The 24,204-nt window shown below is 37.9% G+C and overlaps 3 protein-coding genes and 1 long non-coding RNA gene across 4 annotated transcripts; 1 reads left to right on the top strand and 3 right to left on the bottom strand.

The window, feature by feature from the left end:
* Positions 1-336: 336 nt before the first annotated feature.
* Positions 337-3,849, bottom strand: LOC103325635 ((E,E)-alpha-farnesene synthase-like). The gene is made up of 7 exons (XM_089049468.1): positions 3,244-3,849; positions 2,906-3,158; positions 2,428-2,806; positions 2,091-2,309; positions 1,835-1,976; positions 913-1,167; positions 337-780 (listed from the first exon to the last, which is right to left on the bottom strand). Exons 1-7 carry the CDS (start codon positions 3,352-3,354, stop codon positions 484-486), a joined length of 1,656 nt encoding a protein of 551 aa, XP_088905594.1. The 5' UTR covers positions 3,355-3,849; the 3' UTR covers positions 337-483.
* A 577-nt stretch (positions 3,850-4,426) lies between these two features.
* LOC148918646 (uncharacterized) lies at positions 4,427-5,738 on the bottom strand. The gene is made up of 2 exons (XR_016125375.1): positions 5,174-5,738; positions 4,427-4,581 (listed from the first exon to the last, which is right to left on the bottom strand). It is a non-coding gene; the product is annotated as an uncharacterized LOC148918646 (long non-coding RNA).
* Positions 5,739-16,137: 10,399 nt separating this feature from the next.
* LOC103325577 (pentatricopeptide repeat-containing protein At3g24000, mitochondrial-like) lies at positions 16,138-17,970 on the top strand. Its single transcript, XM_008227765.3, has one exon. It carries the CDS (start codon positions 16,262-16,264, stop codon positions 17,861-17,863), a length of 1,602 nt encoding a protein of 533 aa, XP_008225987.3. The 5' UTR covers positions 16,138-16,261; the 3' UTR covers positions 17,864-17,970.
* Positions 17,971-18,615: 645 nt separating this feature from the next.
* RGLG4 (Ca(2)-dependent phospholipid-binding protein (Copine) family) lies at positions 18,616-24,055 on the bottom strand. The gene is made up of 11 exons (XM_008227764.2): positions 23,505-24,055; positions 21,233-21,317; positions 20,970-21,110; positions 20,752-20,865; positions 20,562-20,659; positions 20,365-20,444; positions 20,114-20,219; positions 19,902-20,029; positions 19,408-19,534; positions 18,943-18,999; positions 18,616-18,868 (listed from the first exon to the last, which is right to left on the bottom strand). Exons 1-11 carry the CDS (start codon positions 23,757-23,759, stop codon positions 18,782-18,784), a joined length of 1,278 nt encoding a protein of 425 aa, XP_008225986.2. The 5' UTR covers positions 23,760-24,055; the 3' UTR covers positions 18,616-18,781.
* Between the last annotated feature and the right edge of the window lie 149 nt (positions 24,056-24,204).

Genomic DNA, 24,204 nt, shown 5'->3' with positions numbered 1-24,204 from the left:
TGGTGCCTCTTCAAGGAGTTCCACCACGGGATGCTTATTCAGGGTAGCAAGCTACATGATATCTACCTAACATGCATAAAACTGTAAAGTTCATTCCAAATCCTTTATTGTGGTCTCATTACCCTTGAGAAATTAACAAAGACAACCTCCCTAAAATTTGTGGAGAAAAATAAGTACCCAACTCCTTTTTTTCGTTTTGGTCACAATATTAATAATATAATAAATTAAGAAAGAACGAACAAGCCTTGCATTTAGATTGGAAATCCCCACCGCACAGCTACCGTTGATTTGAATTATTATATGTAATTCAAAAGACGACAACCAGTTTATATGACATTACGTAAAGACAATTTACTTTATCATTTTTATGACATTAAGATACAAGGGAGTCTAAACATTCAACGATTACACAGAGAGTTTAATGACTTTATTTGCAGATGCCTTTCTTGTCAAATACACAGAGAGTTTAATGAGTTCAAATGATCACAGCAGTAAAGGCTCAGCTAGTAGAGACTGGATCAGCCGAGAGCCTTTTTCTTGATCACCAAATCCATCTCCATCTTGGTAAAGGTTGTGCACCATGCGCGCAATATTTGTGGCAATGTTGACGAATGGTGAGAGGAAAGGAACTTGTGGGGTTCTCAAGCATTTCCCATTTATTTTCTTCCACGCTTTGTCTATCATGCCCTTAATCTTCATCTCGGCTATATCTTCAGAAACATTCATCTCTCGCACGTAACATTGGATTGCTGAAGGAGCATCGCCTCTCTCTTGTTCAGCCTGTTAATTAATTCATTAGTTTCTTAAAGATAAGGGAAGTAAGCTGTAAAAGTTGATCGGACACTGCCAAATCGTTGATACTAATTTTGATCAAAGTTTTCCTCGTTTGATTATAGGAAGAAAGAACATTACCCGGCCAGTTGCCAAATCATTGGTGAGCCGAACTATAAGAGATATGTTATTCACAAAATCTTCATTCTTGTGCCAAAAATCGGCAATCTCTTCGGTTGGCTGATCACGATGAGTTGTGGAGAAAAATGTATGAACCAAAAGGACTGAAGCTGATGATGAAATGCATCCATTACTTAGGTACTCTTCAAGGGATGGTGTATAGCCGCTACCGTACCACTCTGCCTCCAATAGTAATGCTTTACAGAAATCTGCCCACTAAGAGCCAAACAAAAAATTTATCAACTTCAACCCCACACACACATGTATAGGGTTAATTGTTTTATTAGTCCCTGAATTTAGACCCGATTTGCATTTGAGTATCTCATCAATTTCCAAAATAGTTTCTGTGATCCTTTAACTTCACTTTCGTGAGGACAAATGTCCTGCCGTTAATTTTGTTAACTTTTCATTAAATCACGCAGGGGCAAAATGGTATTTTTGTATCAAAATTGATTAAAATATGAATAAAAAATTAAAATTAAATTCTCTCTCTCTCCCCCCCCAAATCCGATTTCTACTCCCCTAAAACTTAATTTTTCTTATTTTTTTTGTTGGTTTTTTATTTGATTTTCTTTTATTGTTATTTTAAACATATAATTTTCTATTCATTTTTTGGTTTTAATATAAAAATACCATTTTGCCCTTACATTTAACATAAAAAGTTAACAAAATTGTGGCATAACCATTTGTCCCAACGAAAGTGAATTTTAAGGACCACGGGAATCATTTTGGAAATTGAGGTACTCAAATGCAAATTGAATCTAAATTCAGGGACTAATAAAATGATTAACCCCACACACATATATATAAAGATAAATAAAATTAAACTTTAAAAGAAAAAAATAATGAAAGAAAAGGAACAGGCCTAGGTAGGCCATAGTACCACTTTGCTCAACTGAGGTAACGCTAGGTTCCAGCCATTGTCCTCCTCAATTTCATGAGCAATTTCACAAGTAGTGTTGTAGAGCACTTGGAAACAGATCTTCATGCACTCTGGAAGCTGGTCAGTTTCCCCAACATCCCACCTAAATTTAAGGCACTTTTAATTTATGAGAATTTTAGACATTAATTATGAAACTAACCCTAATTTAATTGGCTAATACTGCTAATTAATTTGTTTTATGCCAAAACTAGCTAACCTATCGACGGCGTTGGTTAAGAGCTTTAGCTCTTCCAGTGAGCCATAGACGTCATAAACGTCGTCTATTATCAGAATCAAGTAGATGACTTTAGTAAGCCGTATTCTAAAAGATGTGTAGTCAGGCTGGAAATTTAATCCCACAGCAGACATGAAACACTCTACCGGTCTATCTCTTGCAAATTTCAAGTGTTCTGCGAGGCCCAGATTCTTCCACCACCTAAGTGACATATCAAAACCCAAAGCAACAGCAAGTTACCATTATGTTGTGAATGTTCTTAAATAATATTGTTCTATTTTCTGAAGAATTAGGATACATGATTTATGCTTTTACTTACTTGGATGCTTCCTTTATATCTTTTTGCAGCGTTGCTTGAACCATGTTAAAGTGAAGTTTAGCCAACTCAAGTAAAATGGTTTTGACATGATTGTCTTTCTCATAGGCGTCTATGTGCCATTTGACATTAAACCACACTACTCTTCGATGTGATGAAAGCTCCAAAGCATGGACCACATGCCTGGCAAGGTTATTGTCCAGAATATTACAGATATTGGAATCTCTGAGAGCTACCGTAGAGGAAGCTTTCGCCTCATCTAAGATATTTTCGCCGTCTAAAGCCAGGTTTGAGGCCTCCAAAAGTTGAAGCATTCCATTGAGATCCGAAATTTGGCTTTCCTTTAATGCACCCTTCTCATCCATGAAGCCACCAAATACATCTGTACGTAGAGATATGTGTTTTCACGTACACATTATTAATTGGACAATTTAAATAACAGGAAATAAGATAAACTTATGGGAGTTGTTTATGTATTTACCTTGTGACACTTTATAGCCATGCTGCCTAAGGATCTTAAAGTGCAACGCAGTAGCATAAAGGTTGTCGTTATTTTGAATAGACTCTATTTTGTCCAGGGCTTCCTTCACTTCCTTCTGAAAGTGGTTCGTGAGGCCTAGTTTTCCGATGTTGTCAATCAGCTCCAACTGAGCTATTAAATCATCAGTTTCAACAAACATCGTATTCTTAACATCTTGTATTAGCTTCTCAGACTGCCTTGTATAATTATCTCCCTGCACTCAGTTAATGTGCTACTCTATTAGTTAAGATTTATTAATACCTTGAGAAGTAGGCTAATTAGGACAAAGGAAAACTCACATCGTATTTGCTGTTAAGAGATTCGAGGAAACCATACTTCCAAATATTTAGCTTGTACTCGGCAGATCGTCTTTGCTGTTTATCAGCTTGCAAGTTTATTTTAAACTCCATGATGGAATGGAAACTTGGTGTATAGCAATCTTCTTTGGAGGCAAAGGTTCATATATATATAGCCTCACTTTTGACGTAAAAAAGAGAAAATTATATCAATAATTTAATTTGATTTGATTTATATTTCTTCGGAGCTTTGGTAGGGCTCCTAGCCTAGCCAATTGACGTATATGCACACTGACGTATTTTTCAAAAATACTTCGATTTTCTGTACATTTATATATATATATATATATATAAGGATGAACTACATAAAAGTACCCAAATTTTAAGAGTCTTTTCAAATTAGTACCAAACCTTTTAAATTTTTCAAGGCCATACCCTATTTTTCGTAAAACATACAAATTAGTCTCTCTGTTAGTCAGATTGTTAGTGGAGGCGTTAAGTGATGATGTGGTTGGTTCGACGTGGCTTTTTTTGCAGAGGTGGATGCCACGTGGATTTAAAAATTAATAAACTTAATAAAACTCTCTCTCTCTCTCTCTCTCTCCCGACCCCAGACCCTTCCCTACATCGACCCGACCCTCACAAATCTGCCATTCCCCGACTCACTCCCTCTTTCTCTCATTCTCTCAGTGACCCAACCCCACACAAACCCAGCCCTTCACCACTACTCTCTCCTTTACTCTCCCCTCTCTCCCTTACCCTCCCCTCTCTTAGATCCCATGATTTCTTCCCAAAATCGCTACTTTTAAAACCATTTTTCAGCCTCCCAAACCTGGCGGCCAAGGAACCATGGCAAGGCGCGGCCATGAAGCCTCTGCTCTCTTCACCACCATCGTTGGATCATCCTTTTTCTCTACCCATCTATCTCTTTGAAAATTCAAAAACCAACAAATTGAAAGAAAAAAATTTGAACGCTGTTTGCATCTATGGAAATTGAAGGCAACTGAGATGTCCAAGGACATCATAATATCTGAATGCAACAAAAGGATATCTAAGGTGGTTTTGAAAACATTTCCCAAATCCTTTCTCAAATCCATTTCTCAAATCATTCTCAACTTTCCGAGCTAATCTCATTTAATAATAATAATAATAATATGAAATCACCTCAACCAAAATCAAATGCTCGGAAAGTAAACACCATAAGTAATTTATTCATAAAGCATTTTATAAAACAAACATCGTATGAAAAATCATTTATAAAACAAATGTCCATTCACTGTGGGTCCAAACTTGCTTGACCCTTCGAAGGTCCCTCTGATTGAGTACGTGGAGTCTGAAGACCTATTGAAAGAAAACAAGCTTGGTTAAATAAAAGCTCCACCTCAAACCCTTAATAAAAAACCTAATTCTCAGAGTTTTAAGTGTGTGTGTACGACCTTAAAAAATTCTACAGGTTTAACAAAACCCTTTTAACAAGTCCCAAGAGTTTCATTAAGATTTGACGGTCCGAATGTATCGAACCCAAAAACGCCTAATAGGTAAGTTTTGGTATAATACTCAACCGGTTGAATTTAGCTAGTTCGAGCATACCATTGTGCTCCGGATGACGAGGGGTTAATTCTAGGGTGAAAACAAATCGTCGACATCTGACTCACGTGCCGCCACACACCGCCACTGATGGTGGGTGGCATGAGAGATTTCCTGTGACCGGAAAATCTCCAAACCACCGGTCAAGTTCTATACCAAAAGGTCAAGCACAACTAGAGGAGTGTTTTTAGTTCTTGGACCAAGCCAAAAACTGGCCGGAGTGGCCTTAAACACAGCCAAAGTCGTCGGCCAAATTAGGTGTCCAGATCAATTCTTCAAACCTTGAAATCAACCCAAACCAATTATGTAAATGAATAGATCGTGGAAAAAGGATGAAAATCCATACCTTACTTGATGAAATCGGCAGCTAGAATCGTCGGAAAAGCCTAGAAATCTGCCGGCGTCGAGCGAGGGTTAGGTAAAAGAGACTTAGATGAAGCTTTTTGGGTGGTGGTGCCGCTTGGAATGACTGGACAGAGACAAAATTCGCCGGAGAATATGAATAGTCACTGTTTGCACAGTGACTGTGTCGAGAGGAAGAGACACGCGAAGGAGAGGAGAGTCGGGAGGAAGGAGAGAGAAATTATGGTTGCACAATGACTGACTTTTGAACACTTAACTTGCAAAAATTACGATTGGGCCCCTACACTTCCATAGATCGTAACTTTCTCGTTTCAACTCCAATTTGGGCCCATTACGTGTTTATAAACTCGTGAGCTCACGCACTACATAATGGAGCCAAGAAATTTTCCCAAACCATCCTAGAGCAAAAAGTCAAACCTAAACCACTAAACCCTAAAGGTGGAATCGTCCTTTGTTTTAGAATTAGGAAATTAAATAAATTCTTTGCGACGGGATATTGCAGTGAGGCTATTGGATATTTGAGAAACATATGAGGGCTGAGGGAGATCGACAAGATGGAGATGGTTGGGTGGTTTGGGGGGAGGGGGAAGAGAGAATGTGAGAGAGTTTTCTTTTTAATTTTTTATTTGTTTTTAATATTTTTGAGTCTTCTTAATTAATTTAAAATTGAAATTTTTTAATTTTTTTAATCCACGTGGTATCCACATCAGCAAAAAAAGATACATTGGAGTAGCCACGTCATTACTTAAGGCCTCTACTAAGGGTTTGTGTCACATCCCATGATTGACTCCGCCATGACAATATTGTCCGCTTTGGGCCCGTCCCGCCCTCACTGACTTTGTTTTGAAAACTCACGAGCAACTTCCCAGTGGGTCACCCATCATGGGATTGCTTTAGCCCCAACTCGCTTAACTTCGGAGTTCCCATGACTCCGAAGCCGAGTGAGCTCCCAAAAGGTCTCATGCTAAATGGAGGTAGGCATGTACATATAAGGTACATCACCCCCTCTCCGTTGGTCGATGTGGGATGTTACAGTTTGACTAACAGAGTGACTAATTTGTATGTTTTAACGAAAGATCAGGTATGCCCGTGAAAAATTTAAAAGGTTGGGTACTATAATTTGAAACGACCCCTAAAGGTTGGGTACTTTTATGTAGTTAATTATAATATATATATATAAACACATTCTATAATGGGCTATATGCTAATAAGAGGAAATTTACATTCATCTTTGAAATATACGCCCCGCCATTAAAAGCTATATGCTACTCATAGTTCGAGCTATGCTCAATGGGTCACAGACCACCTAATTTCTTAGTAGTAGTCCATTAAAGCATCAATTACTGCCTAGAATCAATAATCCATGAGATGTGGTCCATTAACTTGTATTAGAAGAGTCCTGCTATAACTATACTACTTTGAGCTTGTTTGGAAGTGCTTCTTCCCGAAATGCTTATGCCAATAGCGCTTATGATATAAGCACTTCTACAAAGAAGCAGTTTGTTGTTTAGATGTCACATTTAAAAGTGTTTTTACATTACATAAAAGCACTTTTTATATTTTGTTGAGTGCTTGGTTTTCTTCTTTTGGATATCCTTCTCCTCACTGTCTCTCTCTCTCTCTCTCTCTCTCTCTCTCTCTCTCTCTCTCTCTCTCTCTCTCTCTTTCTCTTTCCCTCAGATATAAAATCATTCATTTTATTATATCGTATCTATGGCCATGTGACATTGCAGCAAAGATTTTCTATGAACCCAACACACAGTTAGGCTTACTTCTTCTTCTGCTTCAAAATCAGAAGCCGATAACATTCCATATGAAATAGCAATCAACGTAAGCTAACCCATCTCTTGTTACGCTTGTTCATTATGGTTCTTCATTGTTTTTCTTGGAAAGATTTTGTCTTTCTTACATTGTTCTCTGTTCTGGTTGTCAAAGACTAATCTTGATGTATCCCTTTATTTTGGGTTTTTGTAAGAGAGAGGTTTAGGCTCAGAACGATGCCGTTGAATATAGTACATGATGGTAATGTATTGCCCCGAATCATACTCACGGAGCCAACTGGATCTTCAGCAGAGGTTGGTTGGTTTCAATCAATTATTATGTTCTCTCTGTTTTGCTGCCCCTGCACTCGTAATTTTCCTTGTTCATTTTGTCAGATTATAGATATGATGGCCTATAGTTGAAATTTTTATCGTTGGTCCATGATATAGATAAAAGGGGTGTCAAATTAATGAACAAGAGTATTTTAATTAGGGTGTTTATAAGATATTCTCAGTTTAAACAGAAAAAAAAAGAAGAAAAAAAGGGTATTTTGGCATTTAAAAAAAATTAAATATGGGTATTTTTGGTATTTAAAACTTTCATTAAAGGGAGCCAAGTGCTTCCCATGTTTTTGTCATGCACTGCTTTTAAGAAGCACCTCTCAAGTGCTTCTTCCAAAACCACTCCAAGTGCTTTTGGATCTCACCCAAAGCATTTTTGTAATTTTTGCCAAACACCATTTTTAAAAGACAGAAGCGGTTTCACTCATTTAGAAGCGTTTTTCACTGCTCCAAAAGCACTTCCAAACGAGCTAACATATGACAATAGGAACTAAGTACAAGTTAAAGCTTATGGGAGCCCATAGAGCATCAATTAATGGCTAGAATCAATCTACACATACACTATCAACCTTAGAAAAATTCATTGTATATATCAAATGATAAATGTGTTGAACAAACGGGCAATAGGATTAGTCCAAACTATGCATCAAATATTGTCCAATGGAGCTCTAGGTGTGGGACCACTTTATTTAAACTGTAGATTATTATTGTCTTCTTCGGTATGGGATTTCCACATCATGGCTTGTATTGAACCACGTACACCAACAATCTCCACTTTGACAAGATCCAAGCCAAGGAAACCGGGTCGTTCACGGCACCCACACTTTTCAAGAGTGAGCCCCCGCAACTCCACCTCTTCCAACAAGGATTTTCTTAAGTCTTGCTAGGATCCCTTGCTCCACCTAGTTGGGTGCCACTAGGATTTTAAGTGTGAAATCGAAGACCAATTGACCATAATTTGTAATATGGTGGGCTATGCGTACGAAGCTTAATAGGTAGATTGGTGTTGTTGGCTTAATAGGTAGATTGGTGCACTAGAACTCATTTTTAGGTCTTTAGGTGAGCAAAACTGCGGTATCAATTAATTAATTTATCTACTTGAGCAAGGCCATTCCGAGGCACTCTTTTATTAGATTATATAATGATTTTTCATTGATAGTAGAACATGCATGATACCTCATATAAGGAAAAAAAAAAAAAAAAAAAAAAGATAACAAATAATTAAGCTTAAAAACAAGGGAATTTTGCATTATTGTCACCTGAACTTTTAATTTTTATTTTTAACCACCTGAACTTTGTAAAGTGTTGCAATCCACCACATTTGTCTAATTCCGTTAAAGTTTTCGTTAAATTTGAGGGTATTTTTGTCAATTTATTGTAACTAAAAAGAATTATAAAAATAAAACAGAATTTAAAAAATAAAAAAGTTGACTTGATTACAACGCGGCCATAAATTAAAAGTAAAGCCTAAATTAAATCTAGGATATGAATTAAAATTAAAGCCTAAATTAAATCTAGGATTAACTGCAACTAGCCCCTTGGCACATGCTCATGCATGTGTCAATTGGTTTTCTTTTTTATTTTTTATTTTCTTTTTAGAATTAAGAAAAGATAATATGGGTAGTTGTGTCATAAAAGTATGACCTATTATCTGATTTTATTTTTAATTTTAATTTTTTTAATATGAAAAAAAATGTGAATTTACCATATTATCCTCATTTAATTAATAATTTTAATTCTTAATGTTTGAATTAACCAAGGGTATTTTCTGGTATTTTGAATGTTTCACATTCTTTGTCTTTTGCTTTATATATATATAGATAACAAACTCATACACAACCTTTAAAGACTCGTTTGACCAGTACCACAACTTTACAGAACCTTTTAAAATACATCATCCGTTAATTAATTTATCAGTTTTTCCGTTAAATGCTTACGTGTCCAATATATGTCAGGTTTTTATTTTCATGTGGACACCACGTGGGCTAAAAAAATAATTAAAAAAATCTTGATTTCTTAAATTATTTTAAAACCTTAAAATCAAATATATAAAACAATAAAATAATATAAAATTTTAAAACAAAATTAAAACAAAACCGCCAACCCCTGTCCCTCGACTTCTCACGACCCGACTCCTAGCACGATATTGTCCGCTTTGGGCCCCCTCTCTGCCCTCACGGTTTTGTTTCGGGAGTTCACGAGCAACTTCCCAAAGTGGGTCACCCATCACAGGATTGCCCTAGCCCCAACTCGCTTAACTTCGAGTTCCTAAGAATCCGAAGCGGTGAGCTCCCAAAAGGCCTCGTACTAGGAAGAGAAGTGCCCACACATTTAAGCACTTCACATTTCCCTCCCGAGGGATGTGTGATTGCTCACCGTTCTTGTTTCCCAAGACACGGGTCTTACAATCCACCCCTTGGGGCCAGCGTCCTCACGGCACACTTCCTCGGTGGGCTCGATACCATTTGTCACGACAGACTCCTAGCACGATATTGTCCGCTTTGGGCCCCCTCTCTGCCCTCACGGTTTTGTTTCTGGGAGCTCACGAGCAACTTCCCAAGTGGGTCACCCATCCTGGGATTGCTCTAGCCCCCAACTTCGCTTAACTCGGAGTTCCTAAGAATCAAAGCCAGTGAGCTCCCAAAAGGCCTCGTGCTAGGAAGAGAAGTGCCCACACATTTAAGCACTTCACCTTTCCCTCCCCGAGCGATGTGGGATTGCTCACCGTTCTTGTTTCCCCAAGACACGGGTCTTACAGTATATGTAAGTAAACATGCCATGCATTTTGATTGATAGCTAATAGAATATGATGATGTGTTAGAAGTGGGGTTTCATAGTTCTCTTGGGCATGGACCTAGCTAATGATGGCGGGTCCACTTGATTATAAGCATCTTCTTCTTCTTGAGTTTGTTTTTGTTGCCCAACTTCCTCCACCTCAGTGTAGACTTCAACATCTTATGAACGTTTTCAATTGGCTACACTTGTGGAGTATCCCCAAACACCCTCCACTGTAAAACATCAAGTACAATATCAAAGCAACATAAAAGAGTAGAGATAAATGTTGATGTGATAATGTTGCTTATTCATTTTATGTGGATTACATAGATGACTTATTCTACCTTAAGTTTGATTCAAATTACACTCACTTCCCTAGTAATGATAGCAGACTTATTTCATTGTTTTTACTGTAGCTTTGCTTATGCAGGGGTTTTGATTATTGCTACTGATTTCGATCTTGTTAGTTTTGTAGCTTTGTTTCTTTGACTTTTCCCAGATTTTTGCTTCTCTTGCTTTAAATATATGAAATATTTCTCTTGAATTTTGTAAAAATGTTGCTTATTCATTTTCTACAAATTACAAAGATTGTATTCTTGGATCAATTAGTGATCTGGATTTACCACTATAAAAAAAAAAAATTATAGTATGTCTAGTTAAATATATAGTTGCAGGTTTGAGTTTACTGTATGGAATGTTAAATGATAATATTGCTTATTCATTTTCTGCAGATTACAAAGAGGACTCAGTCTGTCTTGAGTTGATTCAAGTTCTGCTGCCGTTTCCTTAGTATTTGCTTGTGCATGTTCCATTGTTTTTGCTGGAGCTTTACTGATTTCGGTCTTTTTAGTTTTGTAGCTTTGTTTCTCTGTCTCTTCACAGATTCTTGCTTTTCTTGGATTTTGTGAAATTATCTCTTTCATAATGAACATGGTAACATAATAGAGAGAACATAGTAGAGAAAACAGTCAACACACTAAGACGATTGCAGATTGGCTAGCGGCATATCGGATAGTTGGACAATCTTGGTCCATAATCTCTGCAGGACTGCAATGAAACAATTCTAAATGACATGTAAAAGAGGAAGGAACAATGACAATGGTTCTTCTAATGTAGCTCTTCATTTGTCCACAACCAAAGGTTAGGTCCTTATTGTTAGTAAGACAGACTAGCGTCAAGGCCCGCATGTTGAAGGCTCAACCCAACAACTATCGAACCAACCTAGAGGATCCATTTGTGAAGGTCAAGCCCCACAAGAGAAGCTCAAGGCTCGGCCCATCGGATGGATCATTCTAGATCTCTTAGTCCACATGTCTAGATTCAATGTATAGTAGTGGTAGATTTCGGATCATTAGATTGTTTCGATCCTAACTCTCTATTGTGGTGGTAGGTGGGTTAGGATCTCCATATAAGGAGGATGTCTCATTGTGTATCCTTACCCCTCAACTTGTAAAGCATTGAGTAGCAATACAAGCATATATTCTCCCAAACTCTCTCGAGTATTCTTGAGTGTTCTTATCGTTGTTGCTCTTGTTCTTGTATTATTGCTTGGTTCGATCATATTTTGTAGGAAGGAAGCTTGACTTAGCTTGTTCGATCAAGTCTAAGGCCGCACAGAAGGAAGACTCCGAAAAAGTCATCCTCTGACAGTTGGTATCAGAGCTCTAAGCTCGAATCACTCGAAGAAGCATGTCGAAGAGCGGATCCGATGTAGAGATGGATATGTCCAAGGTCAACTTGGATCGTGAGAGCAAATCGAGGAATGACCGATCCAAAGATGTGGTAGCAGCGATGGAGAAGTGGCTTTCAAAGATGGAGAATGTCGTGGTCGAGTTCAATCATCGACTTGAGGAGGATGTCCTTACGAAGGTAGGCTTTGAAACTGTGGTAGAATAGCTTCAAGGCCAATTTCAGGGAGCCCTCAACTCCGTGTTGGATATAATCAAGCTGAATGTCCAAACCAAACTAGATCATTTCATGGTGGAGCTTACTGCACTTCGCGATGAAGTGAAGGATGTGAAGGGAGATTGGGCCTTGTGCAAAGAAGTTGTCTCGAACAAAATTCGGACTATGAAGAAACCCAAGGTGCTAGATACTTTCAAGCCCAAATCCTTTAATAGGAAGAGATAGGTGAATGAGCTGGACACGTTCCTGTGGAATATTGAATGGTATTTCAAGTATCTCAAGATGGACGATGATGAGTCCAAGATTGCTACAGTAACGTTGTTTCTCATCGACAATGCTCTCATGTGGTGGCGCCGTCGATCCATAGAGATCGACTAAGGTACGTTTGCACTTAAGACTTAGGATGCATTTAAGAAGGATATTATGTTGCATTTCTATCTAGAGAATGTTAAGTATAAGGCGAAAAAGAAGCTAAGATGGCTAAAGCAAATAGGGAGCGTGAAGAACTAGGTCACCACATTCACCAACGTATTGTTCGAGGTGCATAGCATGGCAGATGAAGACAAGCTCATGTACTTCATGAGTGGCCTACAGAATTGGGCCATGCTGGAGTTACAAAAAAGACATGTCCAAACCTTGTTAGAGGCAATTGCTACAACTGAGTCTCTTGTAGAGTTCAAGAAGAATGATCAAAGCGACTCCAAGTTCAAAGGAAAGAAAGGTAGCAGTGGATCCGATGAGGGAGACAACAAGCCAAAAAAGGGTAGCAAGTTATGAGACAAGTCTTATCGTCACATGTCATCTGTGAAGAAGAATGACAAAGGTGATAATAGGAAGAACAAATCGAAGCTAGCTTGCTACTTGTGCCCGCACATGATGCGGGATTGTCCGTGAAAGAAAGCCTTGAATGCTATGAACCAAAAGAAGGAAGAGGAAGCCAACAGGAAGTAGGAATGAGGGCCATTCACTGCTTCAATGCTCTACATGTCAAAGACTCTCAGCCACATGTTCAAACTAAGGGAGTGATGTTCGTCGACGTCATGGTGGATCGCAAGACAGCCCGTTGTCTGGTGGATACGAGTGCCTCGCACAAGTTCATGTCAGTGCAGAAGCAAAGAGACTTAAGTGTCGGGTCTCAAAGAAGCAGGCAGTATAAAGACGGTGAATTCAACTGCCAATCCAATTGATGGAGTAGCTCGTGGCATGGAGCTTCATATTGCTACTGAGAAGGGAGTGGCTGACTTCTCCGTGATCGATGAATGACTATGATGTCGTGCTAGGAATGAAGATCATGGACAAGGTAAAGGCATTTCCTATTCCATTTTATAATACTATTTGCATAGCACATAGTGGAGTAATTCCATGCATGGTGCCAATGGTGAGGCAACAAGGCGAGTCAAAGCTTTTTATCAGCCATGCAATTTTCCAAGTCTTAGAAGGAGGGTGTACCGATGTTCCTTGCAACTATGAAAATGGATACAATTGATAGAGAAGTTCAACCAGTCCCAAAAGCTGTGGAGGCAATCCTTAAGGAGTTTGCAAATGTCATGCCCAATGAGCTGCCCAAAACCTTACCACCTAGGAGAGATATGGATCATGTCATTGAGTTAGAACCATGTGCCAAGCTCCCTGCCAAAGCACAATATTGGATAGTACCTCCTGAGTTGGAGGAATTGAGGAAGTAGTTGAAGCAATTGCTGGACGCTGAGTATATCTAACAATCCAAAACTCCTTATGGTGCCCCAGTTTTTTTCCATAACAAATGCGAAGGAACACTGAGGTTGTGCATCGACTACCGGGTGCTAAACAAGGTGACCATTAAAAAAAAGTATCTAATCCCTTTGATTGTAGATTTGTTTGATCAGTTGGGAAGAGCTAAGTACTTAACCAAGTTGAACCTACGCTCAGGGTACTATTAAGTGATGATCACATCGGGAGACGAACCGAAGACCGCATGTGTAACAAGATATGGGTCTTATGAGTTCCTTATCCTGCTATTCGGCTTGACCAACCCCTACAACCTTTTACACTCTAATGAACAAGGTATTCCATTCTTTCTTGGACAAATTTGTTGTGGTTTACATCAATGATATTGTGGTGTATAGCAATTCCCTAGAGGAGTACCTCGAGCACTTGCAGAATGTGTTCCAAGTTCTGAGAGAGAACAAGCTATATTTGAATAAGGAGAAGTGCTCATTTGTCCAAGAATAGGTAGAGTTTCTTGGTCACAAGATATAGGGTGAACAATTGTTCATGAAGGAGGGCAAGGTGTGAGCCATTCAAGAATGGGAACCACTAACCAAGGTACCGAAGTTGCAGTCTTTCCTTGGATTGGTCAGCTATTATTGTGGGTTCATCAAATGATATTCAGTCATTGCCGCCCCCTTGAAGAATTTGCTAAAGAAGAACAAGATGTGGCAGTGGACGCCTCCATGCTAGCATGCCTTCGACGAGTTAAGGAGGGCACTTATAAAGGAACCAGTGTTGAGACTTCCCAATCTTAGCAAACCTTTTGAGGTACATACTGATGCATCTGATTTTGCTATTGGTGGTGTACTCATGCAAGATGGACACCCATTGGCTTTCGAGAGCCGAAAGCTCAATGACATCGAGCGAAAGTATACCGTTCAAGAGAAGGAGATGACAGCCGTAGTGCACTACTTGCAGACTTGGAGGCACTACCTACTTGGTTCTCAGTTCGTGGTCAAGACTGACAATGTTGCCATAAGCTACTTTCAGTCCCAACAAAAGTTGTTACCCAAACATGCTAGGTGGCAAGACTTCCTGCAGAGTTCGACTACAAATTTGAGTACAAGCAAAGGAAGACGAATGTCGTTGCCGATGCCTTAAGCTGGAAGGCCGCACTAGTAGCAAATGATATGATAAGGCTTGTTGCATAATCCCCAAGCCAAGAATCTGTTGGAGCTTGTCAAAAATGGGAAGACAAGACGATTTTAGCTTGATGATGGTGTTCTTTATGCAATAGGGAAGAGAATCTATATTCCAAGGTGGGACAATCTGAGGCGAGAGCTACTGAAGGAGTGTCATGACTCGAAATAGGCGGGACATCCATGCACTCATCGAACTTTAAAATTGATGAGTGAAGCTTACTACTTGCCATAGATGCGGAAGATGTAGACACATTCGTGCGGACTTGCCTTATATGCCAACAAGACAAGACATTGCAGAAGCAGCCGGGTGGGTTGTTAGAGCCACTTTGGTCAACACCCCCCCGGTGTGGTCTATTTATTCCGATCTTTTTTACATGAATCGAGGAAGAGAGAGAAGGAAGATCGAAGGTTGAAGGATTTATAAGCGAATATTCTCCTGCGAGATTATTTGCACAAATAAACTATGATGGACGTGAATCTAGTGATGTAGGTAGGAGAGCTGAGCAGGGAATTTTGTTTTGTCATAGGAAAATAGGAAGGAGAGGGAAAGGAAATGGGTATTTATAGAATTAAAAATCCCCAAATTAGTGGGATTCCTTTAGCTTTTAGGAACGGACGGGCTTTTCTTCCTTCCTTTCTTTTTTTTTTTTTTGGTTTGGAAAACGGACGGCTTAATATTATAATTAAACACTGGGCTTCACCGTCCGCTGTTCGAGTCAGTTTAAGTGAAACTTGCTGTGATTATTTATGGGTTATGATTTTCCCACTCTTATTTCTATAACAGTAATATGAAAATAAAAATAAATATATATATATATATATAGAAGTATTCGGGTTTCATTCCTCACTAAATTTTTAATTGTTTTTATTGTTTTCGTGCCCAAAATTAATATCTAAAGAACCTATATTTGGTTGGTGTGCTATATTGGAACCCATTATTGATTATTCTTCTAGGTTTATGTCAATGATTCATGTTGTTAACAATTCTGCTGCTACATACGAGATTACCTATGAATCATGATAATTAGTAACGCATGTGCTGATTGGTTTTTTTTTTTTTTTTATTTTAGATTTTATTTATAGAATTAATAAAAAATAATATGAGTAGTTATGTTCCATAAAAGTAGGACTTATTATATGATTTTGTTTTTATTCTATTTTTTTAATATAAAAAATGTGAATTTACCATATTATTTTTATTTAATTAATAATTTCAATTCTTAATGCTTGAATTCATCAATGACATTTTCTAACTTTGGCATCAAATTATCTGCTTCAGCCAGGCCATTCCAAGGCACACTCTGGTCAATTACACACAACTATAAAATAAAACTATCTACCAAGGACAGAAAGACTGCTTCCATGGTGGCATCTGGGTGATTGCCTGTGTCTTCTGTGATGGTGCTGCTATTGAAGACCCAGATGAATGGTTTAGCTAGGCAAGCAGAGCTTTTATTAGTTTCATGGAGGGAACCCTTTAGGTTATTAGGATTTTTCATTGGTGGTGTGAGAACATACATGACCCCTCATTACGGAGACTCTTATCACTATACCTACTTGCTACAACACTGTAGAAGCACCAAATCAATAAAAAAACTGCATGCCCAGATAATCATCGGAGGTTTTGAGCAAAACCCATTTGTTGTTGCAAAGCTGGTTGGCAAGTATGTTGAGTGCAGTGAACCAAGCATGGAAACTGCACGGAAGGTGTTTGATAGGTTGTTGGAGAGAGACGTTTTTGTGTGGAACATGGTTATTCAGGGTTATGCAAATGCGGGGCCTTTTGTTGAAGCACTTAAAATGTATGATAGAATGAGGTTGAGTGGTGTGCCTGCAAACCAGTACACATACCCTTTTGTGCTCAAGGCTTGTGGTGCAATGAAGGATGGAAAGCATGGTCAGATTGTTCATGGACATGTTGTGAAATGCGGGCTTCATTCAGATTTGTTTGTTGGGAACGGTCTTATAGCCTTGTATTCTAAGTGCGAGGAAATTGAGATATCAAGAAGAGTGTTTGATGAAATCCCTTGGAAAGATTCTGTTAGTTGGAATTCCATGATTTCGGGGTATACGGCAAATGGATATCCGCATGAGGCTCTCGTGCTTTTCCGTGCTATGTTGCAAGATCATGCCACAAGCTTGCCTGATCATGCCACTCTTGTTTCCATTCTTCCAGCTTGTGTTCAAGCATCAGCCATCGAAGTGGGCTTTTGGATTCACTCTTACACTATAAAGTCAAGTGTGAAAGTTGATGCTGCTTTGGGCAGCGCTCTCATTTCTATGTACGCAAGTTGTGGCCGTGTAACCATTGCCAGAGTTATTTTTGATCAAATCAGCGAAAAAAACGTAGTGTTGTGGAGTGCAATGATGAGGTGTTATGGAATGCATGGACATGCAGATGAGGCACTCCAAATGTTTTCCCAGTTTGTGGAGTCCGGCTTACACCCAGATGGTGTTGTATTTTTGTGTTTGTTGTCCACTTGTAGTCACTTAGGGATGGTTACGAAAGGCCTGGAACTTTTCGAGGAAATGGGAGATTATGGAGTAGAGAAAAACGAGAAACATTATGCTTGTGTAGTAGACCTTCTGGGAAGAGCTGGGTTACTTCACCAGGCGCTCAAGCTTATTGAGAGCATGCCCATCCAGGCAGGGAAAGATGTATATGGTGCCTTACTTGGAGCTTGTAGAATACATAATAACATAGAGCTCGCCGAAGAAGCTGCAGAGAAGTTGTTTGTTTTGGACCCTGAAAATGCTGGGAGGTATATTCTTCTGGCCAGCATGTATGAAGATGCATGTAGATGGGAGGATGCAGCTAGAGTGAGGAAGCTACTCAGAGACAAGAACGTCAAGAAGCCAACCGGAAGTAGTTCAATTGAGATGGACTGCACATACCACACATTTGGAGCAGATGATGAGTCTCACCCATATACAGACCAGATTTTCAACACATTGGAGAGATTGGATAGGATAATTGAAGACCAAACAGTAGTGGTTTAATGGGATTGTTGTGCCTCAGAAGAAGTGGAAGGTGCAAATACTCTGGACTGTTAGTCCAGTACCTTGTAAAGAAAATTTACAAATTTATAAATAAACCCAATCCTAGACATGTATTTATAAAAAAACCCAAGCACTATTTAAACATAGAAACACACCCAAAATCAACCACAAAGTCAACTTTTTGGGTGTGTTTATAAATGAGTTTTGAGTGTGTGTAATGATAGGTTTTGGGTGTGTTTATATGTTTAAATAGTGTTTGGATTTTTTTATAATTTCAACCCCCATTTTGGGTGTTTTAGTGAAACTCCCAAGAAAATTTGCTTATAATGGTCCCTGTCACTGTTAGAGCAATTGTGCTGGATACCTCGACTCTAGTGCCTTGCTGTACTACAAGTTTTCACTTCTCATTTTTGTATTAACTTGATTCCCTACGCAAATTGAAGGAATCAGAACTGGATCTAATTTACTCCGAAATTCAGGAAGACAAAACCGACTTCATTGTGTGCAAATTAATTGAAAAATGAATTAGAACTGGATCAGATTCACTCGCCACTTCGGGAATGTTGACAAAAGGAATTCTCATAATAATAACCTTGCTGAACTCCATCTCTAATTTGAAGCTATTCTGTTATTTCTCATGAGTATTGGACAATGAGAGAGTAATTTGGAGCTAGAATGAACAGAGGAGGCTGTTTCAAGAGCTGGAATTTGGAAGGGAGTAGCAGAAAAGCACAGGTCACAAGTTCTAGTGATTTAAAGTAACCAAATATTTAATAGTTTATTAAAAACAGAAGCAGCATTACACATTTGGGTTAGAAAACTGTACAATCTGGTGCAAACCCATATTTGGGAGACAATGATAGAAAGCAGACATTCTAGATATACACAATCTTATATACACATGAATCACTTTGTCAGTTATACGGTAAAAACCCTAAGACGGCTGCGGATTGGCTGGCGGCATATTGGACAGTTGGACAATCTTGGTCCACAATCTCTGCAAGACTGCAACGAAACAATAGTTAATGACATGTAAAAGAGCAAGGAACAAAGGCAAAGGTTCTTCTAATGCAGCTCACCATGTGTCCACAGCCAAAGGCTAGGTCCTTATTGTTAGTCAGACAGACTGGGCAGGCCTGCATTCAAATTGAAAAGAAGATAAATCAGTAATCTCACATGAAACCCCTAAATTGAGAGCTTTGCCAATCGGATCTTTAAACAAAGATGATTCAGAATGGCAAAGCCAACAAACTACAATAACTTCAGATTGGGCAAGATGTGTTGGAAATTAAACATCTTTCAGTATGGCTAGACCATCCTACCAATTTGTTCACAAACATTATAAAGGATTTGTTACCCGAATTTCAACCATTGGATAGCTTCAACTGAGCAGGTAAACCTCTATTTCAGCCCTATTCCTAACTACTTCAGACTCATTTATGCATGTTCCACCTTTTTTTTCGTCAATATGTACCCCTTTCTGTTTTTTCCTCAATATCATACTACACACAGAAACTGTAAGAACACAGGTAAGTTAACTGTACCATCTCGCTTCGGTCATCCCCCACAGCTGCTGAAACACCACTTGGTTCACGAGTTGGCGGTGCACGATGAGTGTAAGGAACTGGTGGAGGGCGTGGAACAATTTTCTTTGCTTTCCCTGTCGTACGTCTTTTTCCAGGTACAATATGATTTATGTTAAAAAAACCATGCAAGAGGCCAAGAGGCTAGTTCAATCAAAATGATATTTCTGTAGAAGGCACATTTGGGTTGGGACTACAATAGCAATGAAATATAACTCATTTTATTGCATTCCAATAACAACTTTGAAATCTTTAATAAAAATCCCTTATATTCACATCAGTGGTTATATCCTCATCTGAATTGTTGGTTGTCTAAATGTGTTCGAGTGGCTTGCAGAAATAAGTTTTCAGGCAATGCTAGCGAATCAGAAGGTACCAAGATTATAGAAAGTTCCCTACTCAGACAATGAAGAAAATGAAAATTAAAAGTTCATAGAAAATTTGGCTAACCATACCCAAGTATACCAAGTTCAACAGCTGCCTTATACTGGATTGGGATTTCCATGAGGGCAGCAAGAGCAAAAGCAGCTTCTTTCTCAGAATGAGTTGAAGGTTTAGACATAATTTCAGTAAAGTTTACAAACTACAAACAAAAAGAATCTAATTAGTGAACCAATGTATGCTTAAAAACTCTCCATTTCAAATTAACTTAGTGCAACAATTATACCTGAAAATTATCAAATTCGCGCGCAGGGAGTTTGTCATCAAATTTCCTCATGTCTTCCCAGGGACCATCACCGACTCCAACAAGAACAATAGAGAGTGGATAGAAACTGCTTACATAAGTTTTTAACGTAAATTTTGTATGTTCAACTCAATATGCCTGCTATAATAGTGCAAGTAATGACTGATAAATTGACACATCTAGTGCCTTTTGTTATGACAACTGCATAAATATGCTTAATTTCCAGGTTCTACCTTGCATCTGCAATTGATCTGATTGTCTTCTCCTCCTGCGGACTCAATTCATTGTCGCTAGTATTGACACTTCTTGTGACCTTTACAGTTAAGGAAGCCGTACTTAGTAAAGATTGTTCACTCGGAGCAAAAGGAAAAAGATTGTTCACATACATGGGAGAGGGAGGAGAGACAGAGAGAAAGCACTAGATTTAAACCTGGCCATCTGCAATGATAACTAATACATGGTATTGGCCACCACTTTTCTCCACAATATCCATTGCAGCCTCAATTACAGGTCCATAAGAAGTTGGCCCTTAAATACAACATATATATATTAAGATGTAAATCTTATCAAAAGCCAAATTATAATTCATAAAGAACACAAAATGATAAGATTCAACCAACCTGATAGTCGCAAACTTGGAACTATTCTCTTGTAGCAGGCCAAAACTTCTTCAAAACCATGACAGGGTGAATGATCAGTGTGAAAGCTAAACACCTCTTGATCATGAGTGGTAGCTATAAAAAGAAGGTGGGAAAAGTTGAAGTCAATCCAGTGATCAAAATAGGAAATGAAAGAAAATTGTCCAGAGCTTCAACTGTTTGAGGGAGCAGGGCCTTACCATCACCAAAGCCAAAACAAGGAATTAAGTTGTCTTCATCAAATGGAGCCAAAGTTTTTCCTACTACGGAGATAGCCTTTTCATATGGATTAGGTTCATTGCCAATGGCATGCAGGCTCCGGTTGTTGAATGAAACTTTGCCTTCAGTTAAAACAACAGCAAATCAGCTTCAAAGATATACAAGTTACAATTATCTGTTTCTATTTTATGATAATATATATATATATATATGAAAATTGCAGTTTTTCTGTACATCCATAAACCTGTCCATTCATTGCTTTTTGTAAAATCAATTCCAACAATCAGATTAGATGACTCTAGGCCTTCTTTTCTCAAGGCATCTGTCACCTGCAAAAGGAATGATACAACTTGTATTATGACAGTCCATTTAAGCAATCTTCATTACATAGTTCGAATGCACAAACTTATACTAATAATTATTCTTTTATTCAAATTTATATCAAGTATCTTGAACCTGCATATTTTCTATAATACGGCTAACCGCATTTACAGATAACCAGTTTTGTATCAAGGCGGTCAAACCGGCAGTACATAAACTAGTCAAGGAACTTGTATGACTGTAAAAAATTTCAACAATTACGTTTTATTTTAGAAGCTTAAAACATGAAACACGTGAAGTGATAATGAGAGAAAGAAGAAACCACTCGTGTTTCACAATCTTACTTTGAATCTTGACATTCACATTCACAAGACCACCAGTGGGGTGGGCTTGTAGGACCACCTACAAAAGCAAGCCCTAGTCTGTGTGCTATTGCTAAATAAACCAAAACCAAAAGATGCCTTAGAAAGAAAAGAAAAAAAAAATCAGATTCTTGATTCTTCAATCAAATGAATGCAGACGCGTTGACGTCAGTAATGCAAATCTTTCTGTAAAGAAAAACACGTGCAACATATATGGTTACTATAACTATTTGATAACAACTAATAGCTAACCTAACATGTTAAATAAATTGAACATAGTCTTAGCCACATGGGTGTAGTTCTTTTTTTATGTAAAAAAATTATAAACAATCATACCATGCCATTCTTTCTCAACCAAAAATAAAAACCATGTCATTATTCTAAAATAATTAAACTGAAAAATGAAATTTCAAAATCTTTTCGTATCAACGAGAAACGAGAGGTTTGAACAGAGGACCTTATATTATTTTTGTTGTTTTATTAGAAATTCTAAACAATTGACTTAAAGGTATCATATCAAACAGTAGTTCTAAGACAATCCCATACAATTAAATTAAAAAGCACTTTTCCAATTTGTTTGGACCCAAGTTTAAAGGACTCTCCAAGTCAACACTACCACAGCTTGACTAGAAGCTAGAAGGTGAGAGAATATCCAATTGGATAGCAACATACATGCCATCACTGAGACGTGCACCCACCCACTTACTAGAAAAGCTAAATTACTTTTAAGTAGACCCCAGTATGTTTTGTAAGTATGATTATTGGAGCAAGCAGACCACTTATATAAAAGAAAATAAAAACGCTATAATGCCTTTGAGATCACCGACTGTTTTGGATTTTAGTTATCAATTTTGAATTGCTTGAGATGGGTCCACGCCCAACCACCATAAAATAGATCATAGCACCAAAACCACTGGCCAATAATTATGAAATCTTTTTTTTTTTTCTTTTTTTTATAGCCCTAAGGATTTGTAATCGATTCCCTAATATCGCTTGTATAAAAAAGGCATTAGTCAATTTTTCGATAGGATGACATGTCTTTACTTCATTCACAGTGTGACGACTTTTTTTATTTTTTTATTTTTATAATTATGGATTAGCTTTCTTGATATATTTTTTTTTCAAAACTCTCAGTCTTAATCCTAACTCATTTCTCTCACCGCTCACGGACTTGGTTAAGAATTTTTATTAGCCTTAAATACTATATTTCAGATGTCGAAGATGGTATTAAAATGTTTACCAACCAAAACTAACGGCCGCTACTACTATCATGTCTTTCTTTCAGTTTGCATTTTATTTTTATGAAAAATGAAAGCTATGACATTTCAAAGTTTGAACTTGAGGAAGAATTTGAGGAGAGAGAGAGAGAGAGAAAATATAGATTAATTTTGACTAGAGGCTGACATTGTTATTATTTATTCAATTATTTGTAATTCGATTTTCTGAGAAAAGTCCATCATAGCAACCTTACAGCTAAAACAAAACCCCTCAAAACAAAAACCAAAGGGATACCTCCAGGAGAAAAACAAAACAGAAATCCAGAGAAAGCTATATGCAAGAACAAAGAATAAATATTTTAAGTACATAAAAAAATTAAGAATATGTTGGAAAACTAAGTGGAACACTTCTGAAAACAGACAATTTATTTGATTCTTCTAAAAGAAAGAATAATTTCTCAACAAAATGAAAAGATTCCCCATTTTCTATGTGAATTTATTGAATAAATCTTCCTCTGTTATCTGCTTAATTTCAATTTCAGAGAAAGAAATGAACCCAAAGAAGCAAGAAATTAATTTTTGTTTTTGCGAGAGAGAGTGAGTGAGAGAGAGAGACCTGTTCCAGGGTTGAAAAGTTATCAGGGATATAAGCGTACTTCTGCTTCTTCTGGGTAGAGAGCTTCTTCTTCTCTGTACCCTGGTCTGGTTTGCTCCCACTGGTTTCACTCATGCTGGGTTTCCTGAACATGCTAGACCCATACGACGCCGTTCTGGCAGTTATGCTAGGGTTGCTGCTGGGCCCACCAGAGCTGGTTCTTGGAATTCCACGGCTGTTCTGCTTCTTCCTGAAAATTGACATGACGCTGCCCATAACATCTTATGTCTTCTCCAACCCAACCCAAGTAAATATATAGATGTAAAGATACAGCAAAGAACAAATTAAGAGCTAATTATAGGTAAATAAAATAAAATTATGGGAGCTGCAAGGAGCTGAAGGAAGGAATATGTGTAGCTTTTTTTTGTTTATGCTTTTGTGAACAATTTAAAGCAGCAGACTCAGAAGACGACTTTTTGAAGAAAAAAAATAGAAGGGAGCTTGGCTTCTTAATGGAAACGTTACTTATCAGTGAAGGAGCATAAGTGCTTCTTCCAAGAGTATTCAATGGGCCAAACTTAATTTTAATTGACTCATCGGGAAAAATTATTATATGATATTGAAATACGATCACAAACGTATTTTCCTGATACTAGAATATTACATTATATGACATACTTTTTATATTAAATGAGTGAAAAAAGAGCCGTTAGGGAGAAGC

Source organism: Prunus mume, linkage group LG3 (assembly GCF_029339155.1).
Source record: "Prunus mume cultivar Tortuosa linkage group LG3, ASM2933915v1, whole genome shotgun sequence".
NCBI classification, from domain to species: Eukaryota; Viridiplantae; Streptophyta; class Magnoliopsida; order Rosales; family Rosaceae; genus Prunus; species Prunus mume.
This window is presented reverse-complemented; position numbering and strand designations above follow the sequence as displayed.